Consider the following 21,988-nt stretch of genomic DNA (forward strand, 5'->3'; position numbering starts at 1 on the left):
CACTGGTTGAATGACCAGGTTGGTACAGTTTTTCAATGATTCTGTTACGGTTATTCTTTTTTAAAAATCCTTCCTTTTTTTATCTTGTAGGACTTCCAACAATTCCAAGATCCCTTTGGTCTGTTTCAAAGATAAAAGATGAGCTTTACTTGACACACGTACATCAAAACATACAGTGAAATACGCAGTTTGCGTCAATGACAAACACAATCTGAGGCTGTGCAGGAGGCAGCCTATAACTGTTACCATACTTCCAACGCCGACACAGCATGTTCCTTACCAACTTGTACATCTTCGGAATATGAGAGAAACTAGAGCAACCGGAGTAGACCATGCGGCCACAGGATAGAACATACAAACTCCTTACAGACTGTGGTGAGAATTGAACCCCCGTCACTGGCAATAAAGCTACCATGACACCCCAGTTGTGTGTGTGTTTTTTTTTAAAATGACCAGCCTACCAGACGCCAAATTAAGGAAGTTCTTCCAAGGAAATTGATCCTGAACTGAGAAGTTGAATTAATACAATACATAAAAATCATTACACAGTATCAGAACTTTACAATTCGGCACAATCTAGGTGATAGCAAATAAGAAAGAAAGCTTGAGAACATCCTACCAACTCCCAAGGTATTTGGCACAATCAAAACAAAAGGTTTTTGAACACAAGAACAGCTGCAATCTGAGACGTCCCTTCAGATTTGTTAGATATAAAAATAGAATGAGGGATCTATTACAATAGTAAATAATCAACTAAAAACTACATGAAAAAGTAATGTTCCATTAAAAGAATATTTTCCCAATCATGTTTAATCAGTTCCTAACTTATTTTAAAGTGGATGACTTGGACAAAGTTACCTATTGGGTAGAGGGAAGTCCTTTCACAAGAAAATCTGCAGATGCTGGAAATCCAAAGCAACACACACAAAATGCTGAGGGAATTCAGCAGGTTAAGCAGTATCTATGGAAAAGAGTAAACAGTCAACGTTTTGGGCCGAGACCCTTCATCGGGATCTTAGGTTTAGTTTAATGTCGTGTTTACCACATACATATGTCCTGATGAAGGGTCTCTGCCCAAAACACCAACTATTTACTCTTTTCCATAGATGCTGTCTGGCCTGTTGAGTTCCTCCAACATGTGTGTTGCGTGGAAAAAGAAGTCCTTAACAGGATTGCTCAAGTACCACTTAAAAACATTTTAATGTTTGCAAACTGATCTTTATAGTGTCATAATATCACTTGCCTTTTGGAAAATACATAATTCACATTCTTCAAAAAGTACCTTTATCCAAGACTTTCCAAATTATTGTTTTCCAGAAGGAATCCATTGCACAACTTATTGGAGGGAAGATCTATTACTTATTTGATAACAGCATTTGTGACTATGTAATTGAATCTAGAGGAGCTGGTAGTGACATAGAGCAGTACAAGACAGGAACAGGCTCTTAAGACCACAGTGTGTTAAACACGATGCCAAATTAAACTAAACTCAAGTTCCCACACATCTTCATATTCTTCCATTCGCTGCGTAACTCTGTGTCAGTCTAACTGCCACTAATACGCCTACTCGACCACCACACCCAGAAGCATGTTCCAAGTACCTACCACTCAGAGTTAAAAACTTAATGTGCAACTCCCCTTTAAACTTCTCCCTCTTACATTAATGTTGAGTTCAAGATGGACAAAGGCTCTGCTTAAACAATTAAAAACAGTAATAATAATGATTTCTGGATTGATGAAAGATCAAAGCATTCTCGCTGTTACAGTAATGACTTGGGAATGTGCACTTCCAGAAAACATGCTTCCAATGATTCCCTTCCTAACAGTGGTTCAGCCTGTTACAAAGTTGTCACTAATGGCCCAATGTGTAACTTGAGTAAACAACATTGAGTTAAAAAAAAGGATAAATGCAAAACAAAGGGTTATTTTGAGCAGGGTAGGACTTGGAGATCAATTTTCCACTCATTTTCAATTCAAAGTATCAGCAGATCTTCAGCATGCAATTTATATGCAAACCACATACAATTTTTCATCTGATCTTTTCTTCCATTTCTAAATTCAGCTGCAGCAAATAGTACCTCATTCATAAAACTGGCAACACAAATCAGAAGCATTGTCCCAAAAAGTTTCCAAACCACACTGCAATGGCTAATGCAATATTTTCCACTTTTATTATGCATATTTAATCGTCATTTTCTGCCTATTTTACAAAGAAATTTCAAGAAAGGTTTGAGCGTAATTTAACAATTGCATCCAGACCAGATATTCTGCTTCATTACTTAGATACAGTAGCTAGCAATTCATGTCCTAAATGTCTACTAAATTATGTCACTGCTCTACATAACCTTAAATATATTGCTAATGGGCACGTTTGAGTTGGAAACATGGAAAGATGAAGATGAAAGGTTAGTAGGCCACAGGAAGGAAGTTGCAGGGTTTGGAAAAGAATTAACAGGACCAAAGGGGAATAAAATCCAGATTAGTCCCAATCTCTTGCTCAGTCCTAATATTATTATGAGCTGGTTTGTGAGTGGTTTGGAGAGGAATTACTTGGCAGGAAGATAGCACACCAAGTGCTGATTCAGAAACCAAAGATAAATTTATAAAACAGACTAGAAAACAGAGAATTGACATAGAATGTTAGTAGAACATAATGCAAGATATTGTCAGTGCCGAGAAGCAGGCAAATGTGGCAATGTGATGTCATTGCTGTCACAAGGTAAACCCTTCAGTGTCTTTGGTCACAGGCTCCTGAGCATGGAACTTGCATTGAGTAAGGTCATCAAAGTATAGAGTTGGCCCTGTAGACATAAAAATCTAAATAAAAAGTAACAACCAGGCTGTCTGTTGTCATATGCAAACACGTACATGAGCAACAGCTGAGAAGAGCAAAAACACTCGAACATTACTGTAAATTCATAAGAAATACAAACAGCACAGGATTTTTACAATGCCCTCAAAACGTAGCACGTCTTAAAATACTAGAAAATTCTGGGCTTGTGATTTAACTAATGAGACGGAGACCTAGGCTGCAGTATCAGTGGAAGATTGGTTTAGGAAAATAATCTTGAAGATTGGCCAGGCCCAGAAAATGTTCCAAAATGCAGCAAGAACATTTTAACTTGACTGTGGTGTTAACTTGGCAAAAGTAAACAGGAAACAGCTACATGGAATAAATCAGCGTCAGACCACTACAAGATGTTTATGGAAGAGGCAGGGAGGTGTTGGAGCAAAGGCATTTCCTTTAACAGAATGGGAATCTCAAATGCAAGGAGCACACAGAATAGGTTAAAACAAACAAGCAAAGTTTATGCCATAAACTACCTATTATTATGCTAAAGAACACCTACAAGAGTATATACAGTACTGGTGTTAAAACATGATGAGAAAAATCAGAGAATTAGAACATTATTGAAACCACATAAAACCAGTAAATTAGCATCACTAGTAAAACCAAGGAAAACAAAAATATTTTGTAAATACACAAAGATGTTTTTTTGTTCCAATTACGTAAGCAGAAGTGAATAACTAAAGGAAGATAGGGCTATATTAAAGGATTTAAAATGCAATACAAGTGTAGATGCAAAAGGCATTGGTACTGTTTTTACTAAATTATCTTTACAAAATAGGGGAACGACACAGATATTGTACTGGAGCAGGAGGTGTACAAAGTGGTGTGATAAGCCTAGAGAGAAGAAATATTAAATGATTTAGCATCTCTCGGAGGAGGTAATTAACAGACTCAGATTAAATGGTTGTTGAAAGAAACAAAGAAAGGAGGCTCAGCCCAATTTTCATTCTGGAAAATTTCTTAAGGACTGGAGGTCTGCTAATTTATTATTGTTGTTTAGTGGTAATTCTGGGCCAGCCTATTCTCAGGAATCATGAAATTACTGGAAAGGCAGCCAGTAAGATCACTATTTGGAAGCATACTAATTAATCAAGGAAAATTATCGTAGATTTCTTAAGCTCAGGTCCAATTAACTTGAATTTAAGAAGATACAAGGAAAGGTTTTCAAGCAAAGTTGGCTTAGCCATGTTTTTAAACAACACACAGTTAATTCAAGCTATATGAATTTAAGCTAGGCTTTTAGCAAGTTCCCACTTGGCAGCTGGTCAATCAGTCACATACAAGGCAGAGTGAAGTATTGGGATTGAAAATATTGCCTCTTTAAAAGAAAGCAAAAAGTAACAGTTGATGATAGACTAAAAGACCGTTCCATTACAGGTTACACATAATGTAATGTATGGTCCCTCACCTTTAATAATACAACTAAAGATTCAATTTTTCTTTTTTTTTCTTTAGTAAGTACTTCGGTGCTGAGAAAAATTGGTAGCTTTAGCTCAGAGTCATAGAACACTACAGCGTAGAACCAGCTCCTTCAGTTCATCCAGTCTCTTCTGAACCATTAATCTGCCTAGTCCAGTCAATCTTCACCCAGACAATGGCCCTCCATGTACAGTATCTATCCATATTTCTCTTAAATGTTGAAATAGACCCTGTATCCACCACTTGCGCTAACTTATGTTAATATGTAACTTCTGAAAGATAGGGAATAATATTTATCATCACACACTGTACAGTAATGAGAGCACAGAACTTACCGAAGTATCGATTTTAATTAAAGCAAGATCCGCTTTCTCATCTATGTCTTTTATTTTGGCATTGTACGTCGCTCCGTTCCTCAGTTCCACTTTTACTCTGTGCTTGTTGGTGACCACGTGTGCATTTGTGACTATCAATCCATCTTCAGAGACAATGAACCCCGAACCACTTGCAACAGACAATTCACGGTTGGAATAAACTGCTCTAAATAAATAAATAAGAAATATAAAGGCTTCAATGCAGGTTGTTTACATTTTATATCTTGTGTACCCCCAGAAATCTGCAACATATACAACCACCCAGGCTATGCTCCTTTCTCACTGCTGCCATCGGGTAGAAGGTACAAGTGCTAAAACTGGAGAGAGTTCAAGGGAGGTTCACGAAAATTATTTCGGGATTAGATGGCTTGTCATGTGAAGAGCGCCTGAAGGCTGTGGGCCTGTACTCACTGGAATTTGGAAGGACGAGGGGAGATCATTGAAACCTTTTGAATGTTGAAAGGCCTAGACAGAGTAGATGTGGAAAGGATGTTTCCCATGGTGGGGGAGTCTAGGACGAGAGGGCACAGCCTCAGAATAGAGGGGTATCCATTTAAAACAGAGATGCAGAGAAATTTCTTTAGCCATAGGCAGCTGTGGAGGCCAGTGTATTTAAGCAGAGATTGATAGGTTCTTGATTGCACATGGTATAGAAGGTTACGGGGAGAAGGCCAAGGAGTGGGGGCTCAGGGAAAAATGGATCAGATATGGAATGGTGCAGCAGACTCAATGGGCCAAATGGCCTAATCCTCTTCATATATCTTAAGGTCTTAAGGAATCACACCACCAGGTTCAAGAACAATAATTACCTCTCAACTGCCAGGCTCTTGAACAAAAGGGGACAACTACACTCACTTGCCCATCTATTGAGATGTGCCCACAACCAATGACCTCACTTTAAAGACTTTTTAACCTTGTTATTTCACGTTTCAGGTGCTATGTGTGCTTTGTTCCATGTGTGACTGTTAGTACTGTGTTTTGTACTTTGACGCTGGAGTGGGAGGACCCAAAGGAAAAATTGTTCAGGATGAAGACCAGTTCTGCCAGATGGAGTGGGTTGGTGGGGAAGGGGTTTAGTTGGTTCTTTTGTCAAAAAAGAAGCAGAGGGCTTTGAGGCCTTCCTGATGGGGGAAATCACTTTTAAAATATATCTACAAAAGCTGAGATTTAGAGCAATCTTGGTGTTCTAGTGGAGGATTCATGAGACTTGTTGGCCTCCTTAGTAGTTAAGAAATCAAATACTTATTTATTGTGAGGGGAACTGAATATTTCAAACATTTTATAGGACATTGGCAAGACTGCTTCTGAAAAAAAATTGTATGGTATTGGCTTCCTTACATGGAAAAGATGTTAAAAACACTATAAAGGTAAAAGCATTAGATTAAAAGCCGTTTTATTTATTTCAGTTGATCTGATGACATAGACTTCCCTTAATGGAAGTCCCTTAGTGAAGACGTGGCTGGAAGTACAGCGAGTGAATTATGTCAGATTTTGCTTTTTATGAGTCTGTCAGACAAATGGCATTGGATGGAGCAGCCTTGGGCCTGTTTTAAGATGACAACATCCATTTCATTCAAAATGGAGGGGAAGGGAAGACACAAAAATGACAAGTTAATAAATCTGAAAAGCAGCCAGAACAAGGAGAATAAAAGTAGATTCATAATAATCTACTCGTAATATAAAGTGTGGTGAAGTATCCAACATTGGTTTTTGGTTTTATTTCAAAATTTTATGATTTATTATAATTTGCCTTCATCTTGTATTGTCCCTTAATTCTACCGATCTTGTTATTTCTATTTATTGTCTGCAAATGCATAGCCATAAGTAACCAATATTTCAAAATTGGTCAGCAGATTTTGGAAACATGCCAAACATCCCACCTACTAGAAGCTTTAAGCTTCCTAGCCTAACTAACCTATACACCTCACAAAAAGTTTTTAAACATTTAAATAAAGGTGAATATACAACAAACAGAGCTAACATCTCTAATGCAGTTGTACAAAAGATTCTTACCTGAGCCAGAAATGGCTTAATTAAATCTTTTCTATCCAGAAAACAGATTTCTCCCTCTTTTCTATTAGGCATTATTAATATTTAGTTTTTTTAAACATGAAAGCACCATGGCAAGCATGGCTTGAGAAATTATCTTCATATTTCTTTCTATAATTTCCACAAAAGGCTGCCATTAATTGAAGCTTTAGGAGACCTTTCAATAAGTGATATCACCCTCTTTTCTAATGCTCACTTGTCTGAGAAGTGCTATTAACGTGTGAATTATAGAGAGATTAACTGAAAGACTCAAGAAGGGTCTTGCATACCTACGAAAAAGTTCAATGTGAACCACAGCAGGAGCAATCTTATCCACCACATCTGCTATAAAATTGTATTTGTGTCGCAGGCTGTTGGGGTCATTTTGAGCTGTAAGCAAAAGAAAAGGTAATCAAATGAATTTTTAGGCAGCTTTTTTCAGGTTGGGCATGCTATACAATAATTTATTTCTTTATTAACTTTGAAAGATGGTATTGCAATGCAGTTTGCGTGATACAGTCACTGGATGTTAGTTTAAATAGATTGAACAATGCATTCCATGCTTAGTAACATCGCACAAGCTCAAAAATACTGCATCTCTTAAAAATATTGTTGTTACGGAGATATTGTCAGACACAAAGTACAGGAAACATTGAAGTAGAAGCAGATTATTTAATGATGAAGGGTCATTAAATACAGAGGTTTGATGAAGGGTCTCAGCCGGAAGTCAACAGTTTATTCATTTCCATGGATCTAAGATCCCCAGCATTCTGTGTATTGCTCTAGATTTCCAGCATCTGCAGAATTCCTTGCATTCGTCCCTTGAACCTAACCTTCCATTCACCGTGATCACGGCTGATCAGCAACCCAACTTTGTGGTATCTACTTTTCTCCCCTATATACTTAGTTTCTTTTGTGAATAAACATTTATCAGTCTAATGTAAAACTAACAGCAGGCGCATCATCATTGAGTTAGTAGCTTCTTTGCAGAAATGATCCCTCTTCTCTCAAGATTTAGCCCTAACTGAGACTCTCTGTCCTTCAGAAACAGCTATTCTCTGTCTGCTCTCAATAACTTGAAAGCTGAGCAATTCACCCTTTTAACCAATAATATTCTCACATGCTTTGTTCAGGATTTAAAACTTGGGGTCCAGATGCAATTTCAATCAGGCATTGCTGCGTTCTTCCCAAGACTGTTCTTCCTAAGATATGGTGGATTCTAGAAGTAGTCTTCTCAAAGCCCTGTACAGCTGCATTAGGTACTAAAGATTCAAGGCAGCACACACAAAATTCTAGAAGAACTCAGTATGTCAGACAGCATCTATGGAAATTAATAAACAGTCACCATTTTGAGACAAAAACTTTCTTCAGGACTCAAAAATATCCAAAGATTAAAGATTAGCTTTATTTGTCACATGCACGTCAAAACATCGAAGCATACAGTGAAATGGGATGTTTGTATCAAACCGTATCAGTCGACATTGTTCTGGGCAGCCCACAGGTGTCACCACAATTCTAGTGCCAATATAGCCTGCCCACAAATCACTAACCCTAACTAAGCATCTTTGGAAAGTGGGAGGAAACTCGAGGTCAGAGACAGAATGTACAAACGCCCGACCGACAGAGGTGGAATTGAATCTGGGTCACTAGTAGTATACTAACCACAATGCTGCTGTGCCACGTTACAACTTCTACCCACTTCCTTGACCCCACCGCCCTTGTAGAGTAATCTTATAAATAGTCCACTAGCCTTTTTGATTATTTTCAGCACCTGCTTGAAGCATTTTATTGATTTATACAGATGGTTAATAAAGACTTTGCACAGAACCATATGACACGGGAATTTATTTCTTCCCATCAAGTCTATGCAGTGCACAGAACAATCACATAACCCCACTAATTTTCCCTTTAATTTATTCTCCCCACAGTCTTCTCTTCACCCAGATTATACTAACCTGCCAGTCTTGAAAGGCAGAGCACCCTTAGAAAACCTACATGATGGGAGTGTGTCTAATACAGACAGCTCCCGAGATCAGGGCTGAACACAGGTCTCTGGAGGCAGTGGCACAATGAGCAGCACGTGCCCCTTGGGCCTCCGCTGGGAGTAGCTTTTCACGAGTTAGAAACTCACAGACTGGGCAGCACAGGATTTCAAGATCAGAAGGCAAAAGGGGGTTGCCAGCTCCCCACCAAGTTACCCGTCAACCCAACTTGCAAAACCGTATCTGTGACTTCATCAGCAAGTTGTGACCCTGGAGCTCCTGACCAAATATTGAGGTGGGAGTCTCATTACCAGAGGACAGCAACTATAAGGGAGGGAAGTTTAGGGGAGATATCGGGGTAAGTTTGTTTTTACACAGAGGGTTGTGGGTGCCTGGAATGACTTGTCAGGGATGGTGGCGAAGGCTAAAACATTAAAGGTATTTAAGAGCCTCTTGGGCAGGTACATTGATGAAAGAAAAATAGAGGGTTACGGGGTAGTGTGGGTTTAGTACTTTTTTTAAAAAGGGATATATGGGTTGGCACAACTTTGAGGGCTGAAGGGCCTGTACTGTGCTGTAGTATTCTAGTGTTCTAGTATTTAGTATATGTCTCACTAACAATTTCTCCAAGCTGATTAGGTTTGGGTAAAGAAACCTGACTCTTGAATTCAAATTTTAGCCTCATCTAGGATACCATCACTCAGCAACTGAGGAAAAAATACTATTCTAATTTTTAAGATCTAAAGTAGTTGATCTCCCATATTGTATACTACATACTGTATACACATACACACACCTACATATATACATGCATATACACACACGCACTTCTGGATCCATTACTTGCCATAACACAGCAGCACTGTAGCATAGTGACTGGTACAATACTTTACAGCACCAGCAATCCAACAGAATTTGTATGTTCTCCTCATGACCGTGTGGGTTTCCTCCTGGTGCTCCGGTTTCCTCCCACAGTCCAAAGACAGACTAGTTAGTAGGTTAACCGGCCGCTGTAAACGGTCCTGTGATTAGGCTCAGGTTAAATCTGGGTTTGCTGGTCGGCGTGGCTCGAAGGGCCTATTCTGTGCTGTACCTCAATAAATCAATCAATCTTTGCATCAGATAAATATTTTACTACTTTACATGATATAGAAGTATGTCGTATGTCATTTTGCATAATAAAAGAAATTTGTCTCTCAGCAAAATGTGCTTGGCTTCAGCCAAATACACCCTCAACACAAAAGCATGCCCTGCGTTTTGACTCCAAAACACATCAGCTTAATCCTGGATGTATCTGGACATTTCTATGCTAAGAGGAATGCCCAGACAGCTACCAATGCAATTACCGGCCACAACAAGCCTGTGTGATTGCTTTGTCCTCAGAAAAATTTAATTACAGATTCTTTAAGACTAGCACAATACAACAAAATACACACCAACATGGACAGTGCATTGCTTAGGCTAACACTATTGCAACACCAGTGATGAGAGTTCAACTCAGCCACTTTAACAAAGGTAACAGACAAAGTAGAGAAAAGGACAGAATAAATATTATTTATCCAGAAAGATACATTCATCTACAATACTCTGACTTAAAAAGGATTATAGAAACAGGTGGAAAAGTAACTTTAAAAACTTGGACGAACAGTTGAAAAGTAGAAAGTTACAGGGTGTGGGGTAAGAGGATGGCAAAGAGCCAGGCCAAGCTTGAAAAGCCAACCAACTCCTCCTGTGCTTTTTATACTAATTAGGTTTCCAGATGTATTTGATACTTCCATTAAATTTGAAAAGATATGGAGACCATTTATTCAATATTTTCATATGATGTAATGGCCCTGTGCCAAGCTTATTGGTTTTTTCAGCTTTAATCGTATGTATGTTGAGAGGATCGGAGTTGACGACATTGATGTTTATGTATGCTTGTGAGATACTATAAACAGCCCTTTTTTTTCCTCTTTTTTTTAGTTTTTTTTTCTTTGCTTCTTTTTTTTCCCTTAGATATTAGATTAGTAGGGTAGTTAACTTTTCATATATTTTTTTTCTTTTTTTATATATTATATATTATGAAATATCTAGATTTACCTTGTTCATATATATACTATATGGTTTATGTTTCGGGAAAACTTATTTATACCGTATTCATTGCTTATGTATTCCTTCATGTGTAATGGGAATTTGTATGTTTGTAATCCCTTTATTAATATTTTAATTGTATTTTGTTCATATTTTTAATACTAATAAAAAGATTGAAAAAGAAAGAAAGGTTTCCAGCTTCTCAAACATTTCCACAGATCTGAAGATAATTGGCATCTCAAGCTAGTTTAAAATTGGCCTCCTCCTACACTAAAGTACCTTCAACACTGTACTGAAAATATTGAACTAAATTATGTCTGAGGCATGAGGTATGCAGTGTTACCATGATGACTACAAAACCAAGTCAGTCCTCCATGCACACATCCTAAATTTATTCTTTACTTGTCTATTTCATTTCATCTAATTTTCCAGCATTGAGAAATTAGATTCATTATTAATTCCATCAATTCTATCATATTCTCCAATTTCTGCTGAAGGCATTACCTCTACCCAATGCTGTTATTATCGAATAAGGACAGCTGAAGCCTCAAATTATAAAAAATGTTCCACTCCCCGTAGAATAAGAAGATGTGCATTATGCATGCCTGCTGCCTTCACCATGTGTCTAAACCTAATCCTTCATTCTAGGTGCCAAGGTCTTTCAACATCTCTGTAGTCGATTCCTCGCCCTTGCTATCAAAGTGAGGCAGTTACCCAATACAGAAAAACAAATGGTTAGCTTTCTTTCAAAGTAGGTTTTACATGAAAAAATAAGCAGAAATTATCTTTGAACCATTTTTGAACCTTCAAATTATTTGGAAAATACAGTGCTTCAATAGGATTTCAAAGAAAAACTTTAGCTGTTGCCTGAATATATTTGAAATTATACTGAATAGTGTGACATACCCAGTGCTGTCCATCTCATTTAGTCAGCTATTGAAGATGTGAGTACCAACCAGGGAATTTTCTCTGTACATGCAGCAAAAACATTTGGAGATTATTTGTATGTCTTTGGGATGAATTCCTGCCATTAAATTGCAAGCTAAAAGGCCAGAGTTTGCAGTCAGTGACAAAGCATCAACGCTTGTCAAGGAACCCAAAGCAATCCACCACTGACTTGTAATCGCCATGTCAAGGACCACATCTTTTCTGACACCTTCTGCTGTTGGCAGTCTGCTGCAAAAGATCCCTGACATCTGACAGCATTGAAGTCAACTTTTTGAGCAACCAAACATATTTAGGAAGTCTCAAAGAACACATATAATTCACAAAGTACTAGGCATCCGTTAGTCTCGACAGACCATGGATTTACGCCTTGGAAAGTTTCCAGGGCCCAAGCCTGGGTGGGGTTGTACGGGAGACCGGCAGTTGCCCAAGCTGCAAGCCTCCCCTCTCCACGCCACTGATGTTGTCTAAGGGAAGGGCAAGGACCGATATAGCTTGGCACCGGTGTCGGCGCAGAGCAATGTGTGGTTAACTGCCTTGCTCAACATGCTGCCTTAGCTGAGGCTCGAACTAGCGACCTTCAGATCACTAGACCAACGCCTTAACCACTTGGCCATGAGCTAACACTCAGCCGGCTGGTGGCAAAGTGGCATCAACACTGGACTTCAGAGCCAAGGCTCCTGAGTTTGAATCCAGCCGGCTCCCTTGCACGCTTTCCATCCGTGCTGGGTTGAGCGTCGAGCTAGCAACTCGGCCTTGTAAAAAGCCTGCTAATAAAAAACGTCATCATGACGGCATCCCGATTACTCCACTCAGAGTTAAGGGCTTTCTTCTTCTTCACAAAGTACCAGTGTTTGGAATTCTTTTTACTAATACAAGACAAAACAGCAAAATTCATTGTGGCGTGATATATCTACATAAGAAAAATTCAACGTGCATCCATAAGATTGGCTTTCTTTCTGTAGCGATTGATAGTTTACCATCAGTTGTTAGTCCATGAAAAGACTTAAGAACTACATATAACATTATCAGCATCTTTATAACAGGATTACTTTGTAAATACCAGAATATCACATGACATTAAGTGATTCCAATGAATGCAGGAAACTTGTATTAGCCACTCTGATGCCTTTAAATAAAGACTTGCTGGATCATTGATTGCAACTTTAGGATTTCAAATTCAGCTTAAATCAACAAAATTAGGGCATCAGCCTTTTAAAACAAGATGCCATAAATTACAGCAATTGCAATACCACTGAAGGGCCAAATGGAACATGCTGAAGCATTTCCTGCTGGGTGACCATTAGCCACGATGTGGCAGCTTTGTCTGTAGGCGTCTTCATTTAACAGCAGTGGAGTGGCTAACACAGTGTTGAGAACAAGTCAAAGGTTATTGCTTTTTCGGATGTTGTATGGCACTTTTACACTACTGTGCAAAAGCCTCAGGCACATATGCACATAGAACATCGAACAGTACAACACAGGAACAGGCCATTCAGCCCATATTGCTATGCTAGTCAGCTAAAAAGCAAATCAAAAACATCCAACACTAATCCCTCCCATGTACAAAATGTTAATATCCCTTCATCATCCATAGGCCTATCCAAAGTCTCTTAAAAGCCTCTCCTGTACTTGCTTCCACCACTATACCAGACAGTGCATTCCACGCATCCACCACCGAGAAAAACTTACCCCTCACATCCCATTTGAGCCTACCCCCTCTCACTTGGTACTAGACAACACAACCTTGGGAAACAGATACTCCCCATCTTCTCTATGCCTCTCAATCTCAAACTTCAATTAGATCTTCCGTCAGCCTCTGGTGCTCCCAAGAAAGCAACCCTAGTTTATCCAACTTCTCATGATAGCACATGCCATCTAAACCAGGCAGCAACCTGGTGAACCTCTTCTGCACCCTCTCCAAGCCTCAACATCCTTCCTATAGTGGGGCAACCAGAACTGTATAGAATACTCCAGATGTGGCCAAACCAGAATTTTACGTATTGTAACATAACCTCGACTCTTGAACTTAATGCCTCAATAAAAGCAAGCACTCCAAAAGACTTCTGAACCAGCTTTGTGATCTGCATTGCCATTTCCCAGGAGCTTGGACCCCAAGATCTCTGCTCAGCAACACTATTAAGGATCTTGCCCTTCACAGTGCCCTTTCTCCTGGCATTTGCCCCACCAAGGTGCAACATCTCTCATTTATCTGGGTTAAACTCCATCTGCCATTTCTCTGCCCACATCTGCAGCTGATCTATATTGTCTTGTATTCTTTGCCAGTCTTCTACACTATCCACAACTCCACCAATCTTGGTATCTTCAGCAATCTTACTAACCCACACATCTGTATGTTCATCCAAGTCACTTGTATACATCACGAACAGCAGAAGTCCCAGCACAGCTCTGTAGAACACCAGTAATTACAGACCTGCAGCTCAAATAAGTCCCTTGAACTGTTATCTTCTATCTTTTATGCACAAGCTAAATCTGAATTCAAACAACAAATTCACCGCGGATCCTATGCATCTTAATTTTCTCGATTAATCTCTCATGAGGGACTTTGTCAAATGTTTTACTAAAATCCATGTAGACAACATCCACTGCCCTACCCTCACCAATCTCTTGTCACCATGTCAAAAAACTCAATCAAATTGTTAAGACACTACTTGACCCACACAAAGCCATGCTGGCTCTCCCTAATTAGGCCATGGATTTACAAATGCTCATATATCTTATCCCCAAGAATTTTCTCCAGCAATTTCCCTACAACTGATGCAAGGCTCACCAGTCTATTTTCCCTTTTTCCCTTCTTAAATAGGTTTACAACATTAGCCACTCAACAGTTCTCCAGGACCTCATCTGTGGCTAGAGAGGACAGGAAGATACTGGTCAAAGCTCCAGCAATCTCATCTTGCTTCTTTCAATAACCTGGGGTAAATCCCATCAGGCCTTGGGGACTTCTCCACTTTAATACTCATTAGGAGGCCAACATTTTCTCCTCCTTGACCTCTAAATGCCCTAAAATACTTACACACTCTGCACTGATCTCCTGGTCCTCCATATCCTTTTCCTTGGTAAATACTGAAGTAAAATACTCATTAAGGACATCACTCACATTCTCTGCATCTTTGAGTGGTCCCTTTATGTTTGAGTGCTCCCACCGTCTCCCTAGTTATCCTCTTGCTCTTTTTATGGCCCTTCTTGACTTTCCTAATTCCTTTCTTTAGTTCATTTCTGGCTTCTTTCTACTCATATGCTTCATTTGATCCTAACTCCTGAAGCTTTACATACTTTTCCTTTATTGTCTCAATTAAATTCATCACCTCTCTAGACACCCAAGGTTCTCTTATCTTTCCATCCTCGTTCATCCTTCTAACGACGAAGAACGTCCTTTGTCTTTCCTAGTTTCTGTGCAATTGATCTTTAAACACCCTCCACGTGACTGATGTGGACTTGCCAGAGAAAAGATGTTCCCAATTAACTCTTCTTAGTTCCTGCCCAATGCCTTTGTAATTTGCCCTACTTCAATTTAAAACTATATATAGCTAGGGTGCCTAAGACTTTTGCATAGTACCGTAGTAATTTTATGTATTGTACTGTACTGCTGCTGCAAAGAAAAACATTTCATGAAATATCTGTTCCATGTTGACAAATACAGTACTGTGCAGAAGTCTTATGCACCCCAGCTACATAAATATGTTTAAGACTTTTGCACAGCACTGTATATTTATTTGAAAAGTAAAGTCAGTTGTTTCGGTACAAATTTTACCACAAGTGGGACACCATTGACCTCTTCTGTGCTGCTTGTTTCTTTTTATCTCAACTATGAGTGAGTGAGACTAATTTTCATACAGTTTAAAATACAGGAAAGATAAATAATTACACTCAAATCAGAGTACTAAGGAATAAGCACTTAATTTGTTTATAAAGAATGTATAGATCAGGCACCCACAAGAGGAAAAAAGCTTTTGCACAGAAGATACTCAACTTACTCAGTATTTTCAGCTGCTTATAATACTGTGAGATTGATAGGATAGTCTTTTGTATTTGTACAAGTATAGTCTGTACACCCTCTGAAATAGTATTTAGAAAACTCTACATGCACTGTTACTTCATGTTTTTTTACTCACTCCAGTTTTGAGATTGATGTCTGACTTTCAGTTGCTTCAACATGCAGTATCTACATGATCTGAGCCAAGTATTGAAGTTCAAAGTCTCTTTATGATGTTATCTCAAAACTATGTAAAATAACTGAAGTGTTGTGTTTTTTTTAAATCATGAAGGATTAGGTAGGCCAGACTGTATGCAGTTATTAATAGCCAACAATAAAAACACTCAGATTAAATAGTAACTGCTCAACTGAAAAAAAAAATCAGATCATACCCCATTGCTGGGCTTTATAACACCCAGAACTGATGAGATTTGGCTGAACTTCAATATTACAATACAATCTGCAAATGCTTCCCTCTAAAGCACACTCTTTTTAAAAAAAAACATCAAGTCTCCATTTAGCCAGAGGAGAAAGCAAATTATTTTTAAAAATGTTCTCTGGAATGATTTCATCTCAACGTTTTCCACAGACTTTCATACAAATGTGGTCATTTTGAATTAAGATGCTGCCAAATAATTTTAAAGAAAATTGAGTCATTTCATAACTGCCAAATCCTAAAAGTCGCATTTGCAAATCCCATGTTCAACTTTAATTTAAATTTGCACTTTTGAACACTAAATACTATTGATCAAGTGCATCCAGGATGGCAGTTATGATGAATCCATGGATCAGCTCATTTTTTCTTTGTATCAGAGAGATAGGGCAGCATGGTAGTGTTACAGGATCAGTGATCTGGGTTCAATTCCCACCACTTTCCATAAGGAGTTTGCACGTTTCCCCATGGCCGTTTGGGTTTCCTCCCACAGTCCGAAGACAAACCAGTCGGTAGATTAATCGACCATTGTAATTTGGCTCGTGATTAGGCTAGGATTAAATTGGGTGTTCGAAGGGCTGGAAGGGCCTACTCTGCACTGTATCTCAATCAATCAATAAATTAATGAAATCATTAATTAATTTGTAAAGATCTGGCTTATCATCTCGCCACACAAGGGTGCAGAGAGGGAATCCTTTGGTGAATTTATTAGATGCCATTGACCAGTTATCCTTTGCCCCCAGTTGGCTTTTGCACAGCTTTCAGGTTTTTATAAAGAATGCCTCCAGAAACTGTGGGCCCTGCAACAATTTTGACTCATTTACGAATGCAGCAAAACTGCAGTCAAACATGCTTAGCACTTCTTTGAAAAAATGTTTTATTATATCCTTTGTCTGCATTTGCCCTAAATCATGCTGACTGATTACATGGGGTTCAAAAGAGAACTGAAAGCTAACAGCAATAGTATGCCTGTACAATGGGAGAACATATGCTGGCTGACCACCGGCCATCTGTATTAGAGAGACACTGTTCTGATGAAGTAAAGATGCACATCAGAGTCAGACCCTCAGTTATGGGTCATGGAAGGCTGGAATATGGATGGTAACACCATTCACTTTAATGAAATCTCTGATTATATAGAGGAGAAAATGCTGGTCTTATTTTAATTGAAACATTAAAATAAAGTATTTGCTAGTATCATAATATGCATTTACATTTATTTTTACTACTGATTATTTTTAATTACTCAAGTACAATTTGATGCCTCCTAAAAAATGTATTTAGAAATGCTTAAGGTATCTGATAGCCAAAAGGATTGCAGATTAGGAGATAAAGGGCAGACACAACAGGTATCCTGTACTGCTCATGGCTCCAGTAACTCAGATTTGATCTTGACCTTTTCTGCAATTTGCATGGAGTTTGTAATGGCTATCCATAGTAATTACATATGTTTCCACCAGATGTATCAGTTTCCCAAAGATGTGCTGGTTGATAGATCTCTACCAAAGCAGGTAGAAGGTGCCCCTTCCCTCCACTAGCCTGCAGGTCACCCTTGGGCAAGATGTAACACCTGACCAGGGTCACCCGAAGCCATGGGAGCAGGTGGTGGATGGTCGTTTGAGCAGCCGGTGCATATCACAAGTTGTGGTTATGCGACCACTGACAACAGGCAGACAATCTCTGACGAGCATTGCTGATGGCTGGGGTCACCCGCCTTCTAAAGACACTGCCCAGAAGGCAATGGCAAACCACTTCTGCAGAAGAATTTGCCAAGAACAATCATGAAAAAGACTATGATCGCCTATGATATTCGACATGGCACTTAACTGAAATGCCCCAAGTTTAAGTGGGTAGTAGAAGAATAAGTGAAGAGGTCAGTGGTACATGAGATAGAATAAGTAACAAGGAAAATGAGGTTGGGGGGGGATGAGGGAATGAGACTGATAGGATTGGTCCAAGATCCAGTACTGATTCAATGGGCCAAATGGTCTCCTTTATATCATAACAGAATATGAAATGACAATGAAAGCATGAGTTTCTGGATCAAAGACAAGCAGCAATGTTTCCCTGGTATTTTATGAGATCATCACCCACTATTGGCATATATCCCAGGTAATTTATCAATCTGGAGACACAAAAAACTGCTGATTCTGGAATCTGGAGCAAACAAAAAATGATAGAAGAACTTAGTGAATCAGGCAATATCTTGGAGGGAAATGGACAGACGGCAGTTTGTGTCTTGACAATTCATCTGTCAACTGTCTATTTGCCTCCACAGATGCTGCCTGGCTTCACTGAGTTCCTCCAGCAACTTGCTTTTTCATTGATTTACCTATCTGTGGGGTCACAAGAACATTTGCCAACTATGCAGTGGGTTACGATGGGCTTCCCTCTTTTTGGACAGACGACATAAACACATATCCCACAGAGTGATGAAACCTTCAAGATAAGCAAATGAAATACCTAATTTATTATCTTGATCCGAACGTGCAGATAAAAGGCCTCACTGTCAGCACAAGAAACTTCTAATTATGAGATTAGAGTGCATCCTTCAATCCAATTAGATGATTATCATAAAAAGCAGTGTAGAAATGAATGCCAAGAATCTCCTGCCACAACACACCCTGTCCAGATAATACTTAGATTTTATGGACAGTGTTTTCCCAGAATTTCTTCAAAATCCATCAAATCATGTAACTGAACTTGTGTTATCTTAATGTATACTTTGCCAGAGCCAAATGAATGTTATTATCAGAATACATATATGTGACCACATACAACCCGAAGATTCATTCTTCTGTGGGCATATTCAGCAAATCTAGAAAATTATCTATAACAGGGACAATGAAAGATCAGCCAGAAGACAGGAAACCGTGCAAATGCAAATATAAATACATAAACAGCAATAAATAACAAGAACATGAAATAACAAGATGAAGAGTCCTTAGTTGGCTGTGGGAACATCTCAATGGCTGGGCAAGTGAGTGTAGTTATCTGCTTTTGTTCAAGAGCCTGATGGTTGAGGAGTAGTGAGCAAATAAAGAATCTGCAGAGATAGTCAATAGGTGATAGTTAAATAGCTCCAAGTTTCAGTTCAGGACTTCATATTGTAAAGATAACAGCCCACAACTGAATACTTGCTTTCAGCTAGACTTCTCTGCATAATACACCTTAATAATTTATACCTGAATAATTTTGGGCTATCCACATACAGCTCTGATTTTAAGAGGCCTGATGGCAATCAGTCCATCACGTGCAGAAGATCAGCTTCTCACTCGATTCTACAGAAACCACTAGGATGAAAATTTAGACACAAGTACTCCAATGTGCAGGACAGGAAAATGGCCACTTGATGCGACTCTTGAGCAATGGGTGTTATTGTGCATTTCTTTGTAGCCTATCTATGGTCAATGCACATTCTATACTTAAGCAGTACAGAAGTGCTGAGTTTCGGGGGCGAGTTCATTTACTGGAAGCGAACTTCAGGAATTAAATTTGTTTCATCCCTGCAGCACACATCCCTTGGCTGTTTAGACTGAAAACAAACAAAAACATCCTGTCTTAATGGCAGTTTCTTCCCCTGGGCCATTGGGCTTCTGAACGCCCCGCCGCATCGTATTCGAAATGGTTAATCTGTTCCGTACCTTACAATATTTAATATTAATACACTTCAGTTCGTTATTTATGTGTGATTCACCTTCATAAGTCATTGTGTGTTATGTATACTACTGTGTTTTACACCCTGGTTCAGACAAACGTTGCCTCGTTTCTATATACATGATATGGATATATACGAGCAACACATACAAAATGCTCTGTGGAAAAAAAAGTACAGTCGTGATGGTTATATACGTGGATATAGTTAAATGACAATAAACTTGACTTGAATAAAAGGTCATACTTGAGACAAATCCCTTTTTAAAATCAGGCAGCCTCACGACTCACACCACCACGTTCAAGAACAGTCATTACCCCTCTCCCATCAAGTTCTTAAACCAGAGGGGATAACTTCACTCGCCCCATCACCAAACTGTTCCCACAGTTTATGGACCAACTTTCAAGGAATATTCATCTCATGGTTGCTTATTTATTATTTCCTTTTTTGTATTTGCACAGATCGTCGGCTTTTGCACGCTGGTTGAACACTGGGTGCGGTCTTTCATTGATTCTACTGTGGTGATTGGATTTATTGGGTATGCCCGCAAGAAAACGAATCTGCGGGTTGTATATGGTGACATATGCGACTTTGATAATAAATTTATTTTGAACTTTCATTCAAACTTCGGGACAAATTGGCTTTATTTTCTAAACAAGAGCAAAAAGTGTCAGGGGTCTACATTCGAAACAGCCACGTTCTCTACAGAAAACATAATGCCTGCAAAGTGCAAATCCAGTTATAATTCAGTGATATAAAATCGGGTATGCATAAGATGTCAGGATGCAGCACACCCTCACTCGTGTATTCTCCACTGGTATCCATAAACTCGCCATCATAATCTCCATTGGTGGAACTGATCATCGCTGATAGCAAAGTACACAATAAAATGTCATGCATTCCTTGTTAAGACGCGATCGAGCAGATAGAGAGACGTGCTATTTTTGTGCATATACTTATTATTCTAGCTGTTGATAAGGGGGAAGCAACCAGTCCATCGCTTACCTAGTCCGCAGGCGCCCCTCTGGATGAAGATGACAGGCGGCTGGTTGAAGCTCTGCGCCCGGCGGCTCACCGCCTTCAGATGGCAGACGTTGCGGTAGGTGCTGCCGTCGCTGCCGCACACCGGCTCGCTGCTGGCGCAGACACAGACCCCCTTGATCCTCCTCTTTCCCATGTGGGCGGGCGGCGGCACCGAGCACCTGAGCCCTTCGCCACAGTCGGCCACGTCCGTCCGGCCGCCGCACGACTCGCCCTCGCCGGCGCCGCAGAGCGGGCAGCAGCCGCACGGGTCCATCACCTGCCCCGACCAGCACTCGGAGGGCAGCTCGGGACAGCGGGAGATGTCGCAGGTCTGATCACAGCGGGGGGAGCGCCTGGTAATCCTGCCGTCCGCCAGCAGCCAGCAGGCGACCGATACAGCCCACAACAGCATCATCTCCAACCAGCGCCAACGCTGCCAAGTGCATTAAAGAATTTCCTGTTAATTAATGGCGTTAACACGGCTCTCCCGAAGCCACTCATAAAATTAAACAACCTTCCCCAAAGCTCGTGGGTTTGCGAGCGCAAAAAGAGGGTTGCCTTAACCCGTGGAAACAAATTGTCTCCAACCCAGCGAAGGTACCGCTCGATTCTCCGAGGACCAATTTCACTAGGACAACAGGACTTGCTGACTGGATGAATCCCGCCTGCTTGCAACCATTGGGTAGGTAACCCGAGCGAGCTCTCGGCCCCACCCACTGACCCGCCTCTTCGGCGGAGCTTTCCCAGTTTGCCCGTCTTCCTGAGGCGCGGAGGCTGCAGTTTATGCGGTTGTCACAGGGTTACACCGACAAAAAAATGTGAATGCGTTAAATAAATGCATTCATCTCCGCTTCAAACTCTTCGACCGCAACACCGCCTGGCCTGCGCATGTCCCATCGTATTTGCTGAAAGTTAACGGTGTGATGATTTGCAAATTACAATCATTTCCTGAATGATTGTACTCGACGGATAGACTGAATCTGAATTCATAAGTCACCTCCTCTTATTTAGTTCCAGTGTATGCTAGGAGTTACAATTCAATCTTGGAAGAAACGCAAATCGGGCGGAAACAAAGAGTTCGCACTTTTCCATCCCCTAACTGCTCTTTAGTCAATAGTATTCAAATATAATTGTCGTTTAAGGGCATGATTCCAGCGTTATTTGGTCAGCGAAAACCCTAAGCAACGAATCTATTAAGTAAAATGATT

At 39.8% G+C, this 21,988-nt stretch overlaps 1 protein-coding gene across 1 annotated transcript in view; it reads right to left on the reverse strand.

The window, feature by feature from the left end:
* Nucleotides 1-21,473, reverse strand: part of htra1b (HtrA serine peptidase 1b) — a 66,991-nt gene extending 45,518 nt beyond the window's left edge. The window contains exons 1-3 of the mRNA XM_073027656.1: nt 20,763-21,473; nt 6,963-7,062; nt 4,606-4,810 (exon numbers count right to left, since the gene is read on the reverse strand). Coding sequence (XP_072883757.1) covers nt 4,606-4,810; nt 6,963-7,062; nt 20,763-21,195 — 738 coding nt within the window. The 5' untranslated portion in view covers nt 21,196-21,473. The remainder of the gene's footprint in view (nt 1-4,605; nt 4,811-6,962; nt 7,063-20,762) is intronic.
* Nucleotides 21,474-21,988: the final 515 nt, after the last annotated feature.

Source organism: Hemitrygon akajei, chromosome 23 (assembly GCF_048418815.1).
Source record: "Hemitrygon akajei chromosome 23, sHemAka1.3, whole genome shotgun sequence".
In the NCBI taxonomy this organism is placed as follows: domain Eukaryota; kingdom Metazoa; phylum Chordata; class Chondrichthyes; order Myliobatiformes; family Dasyatidae; genus Hemitrygon; species Hemitrygon akajei.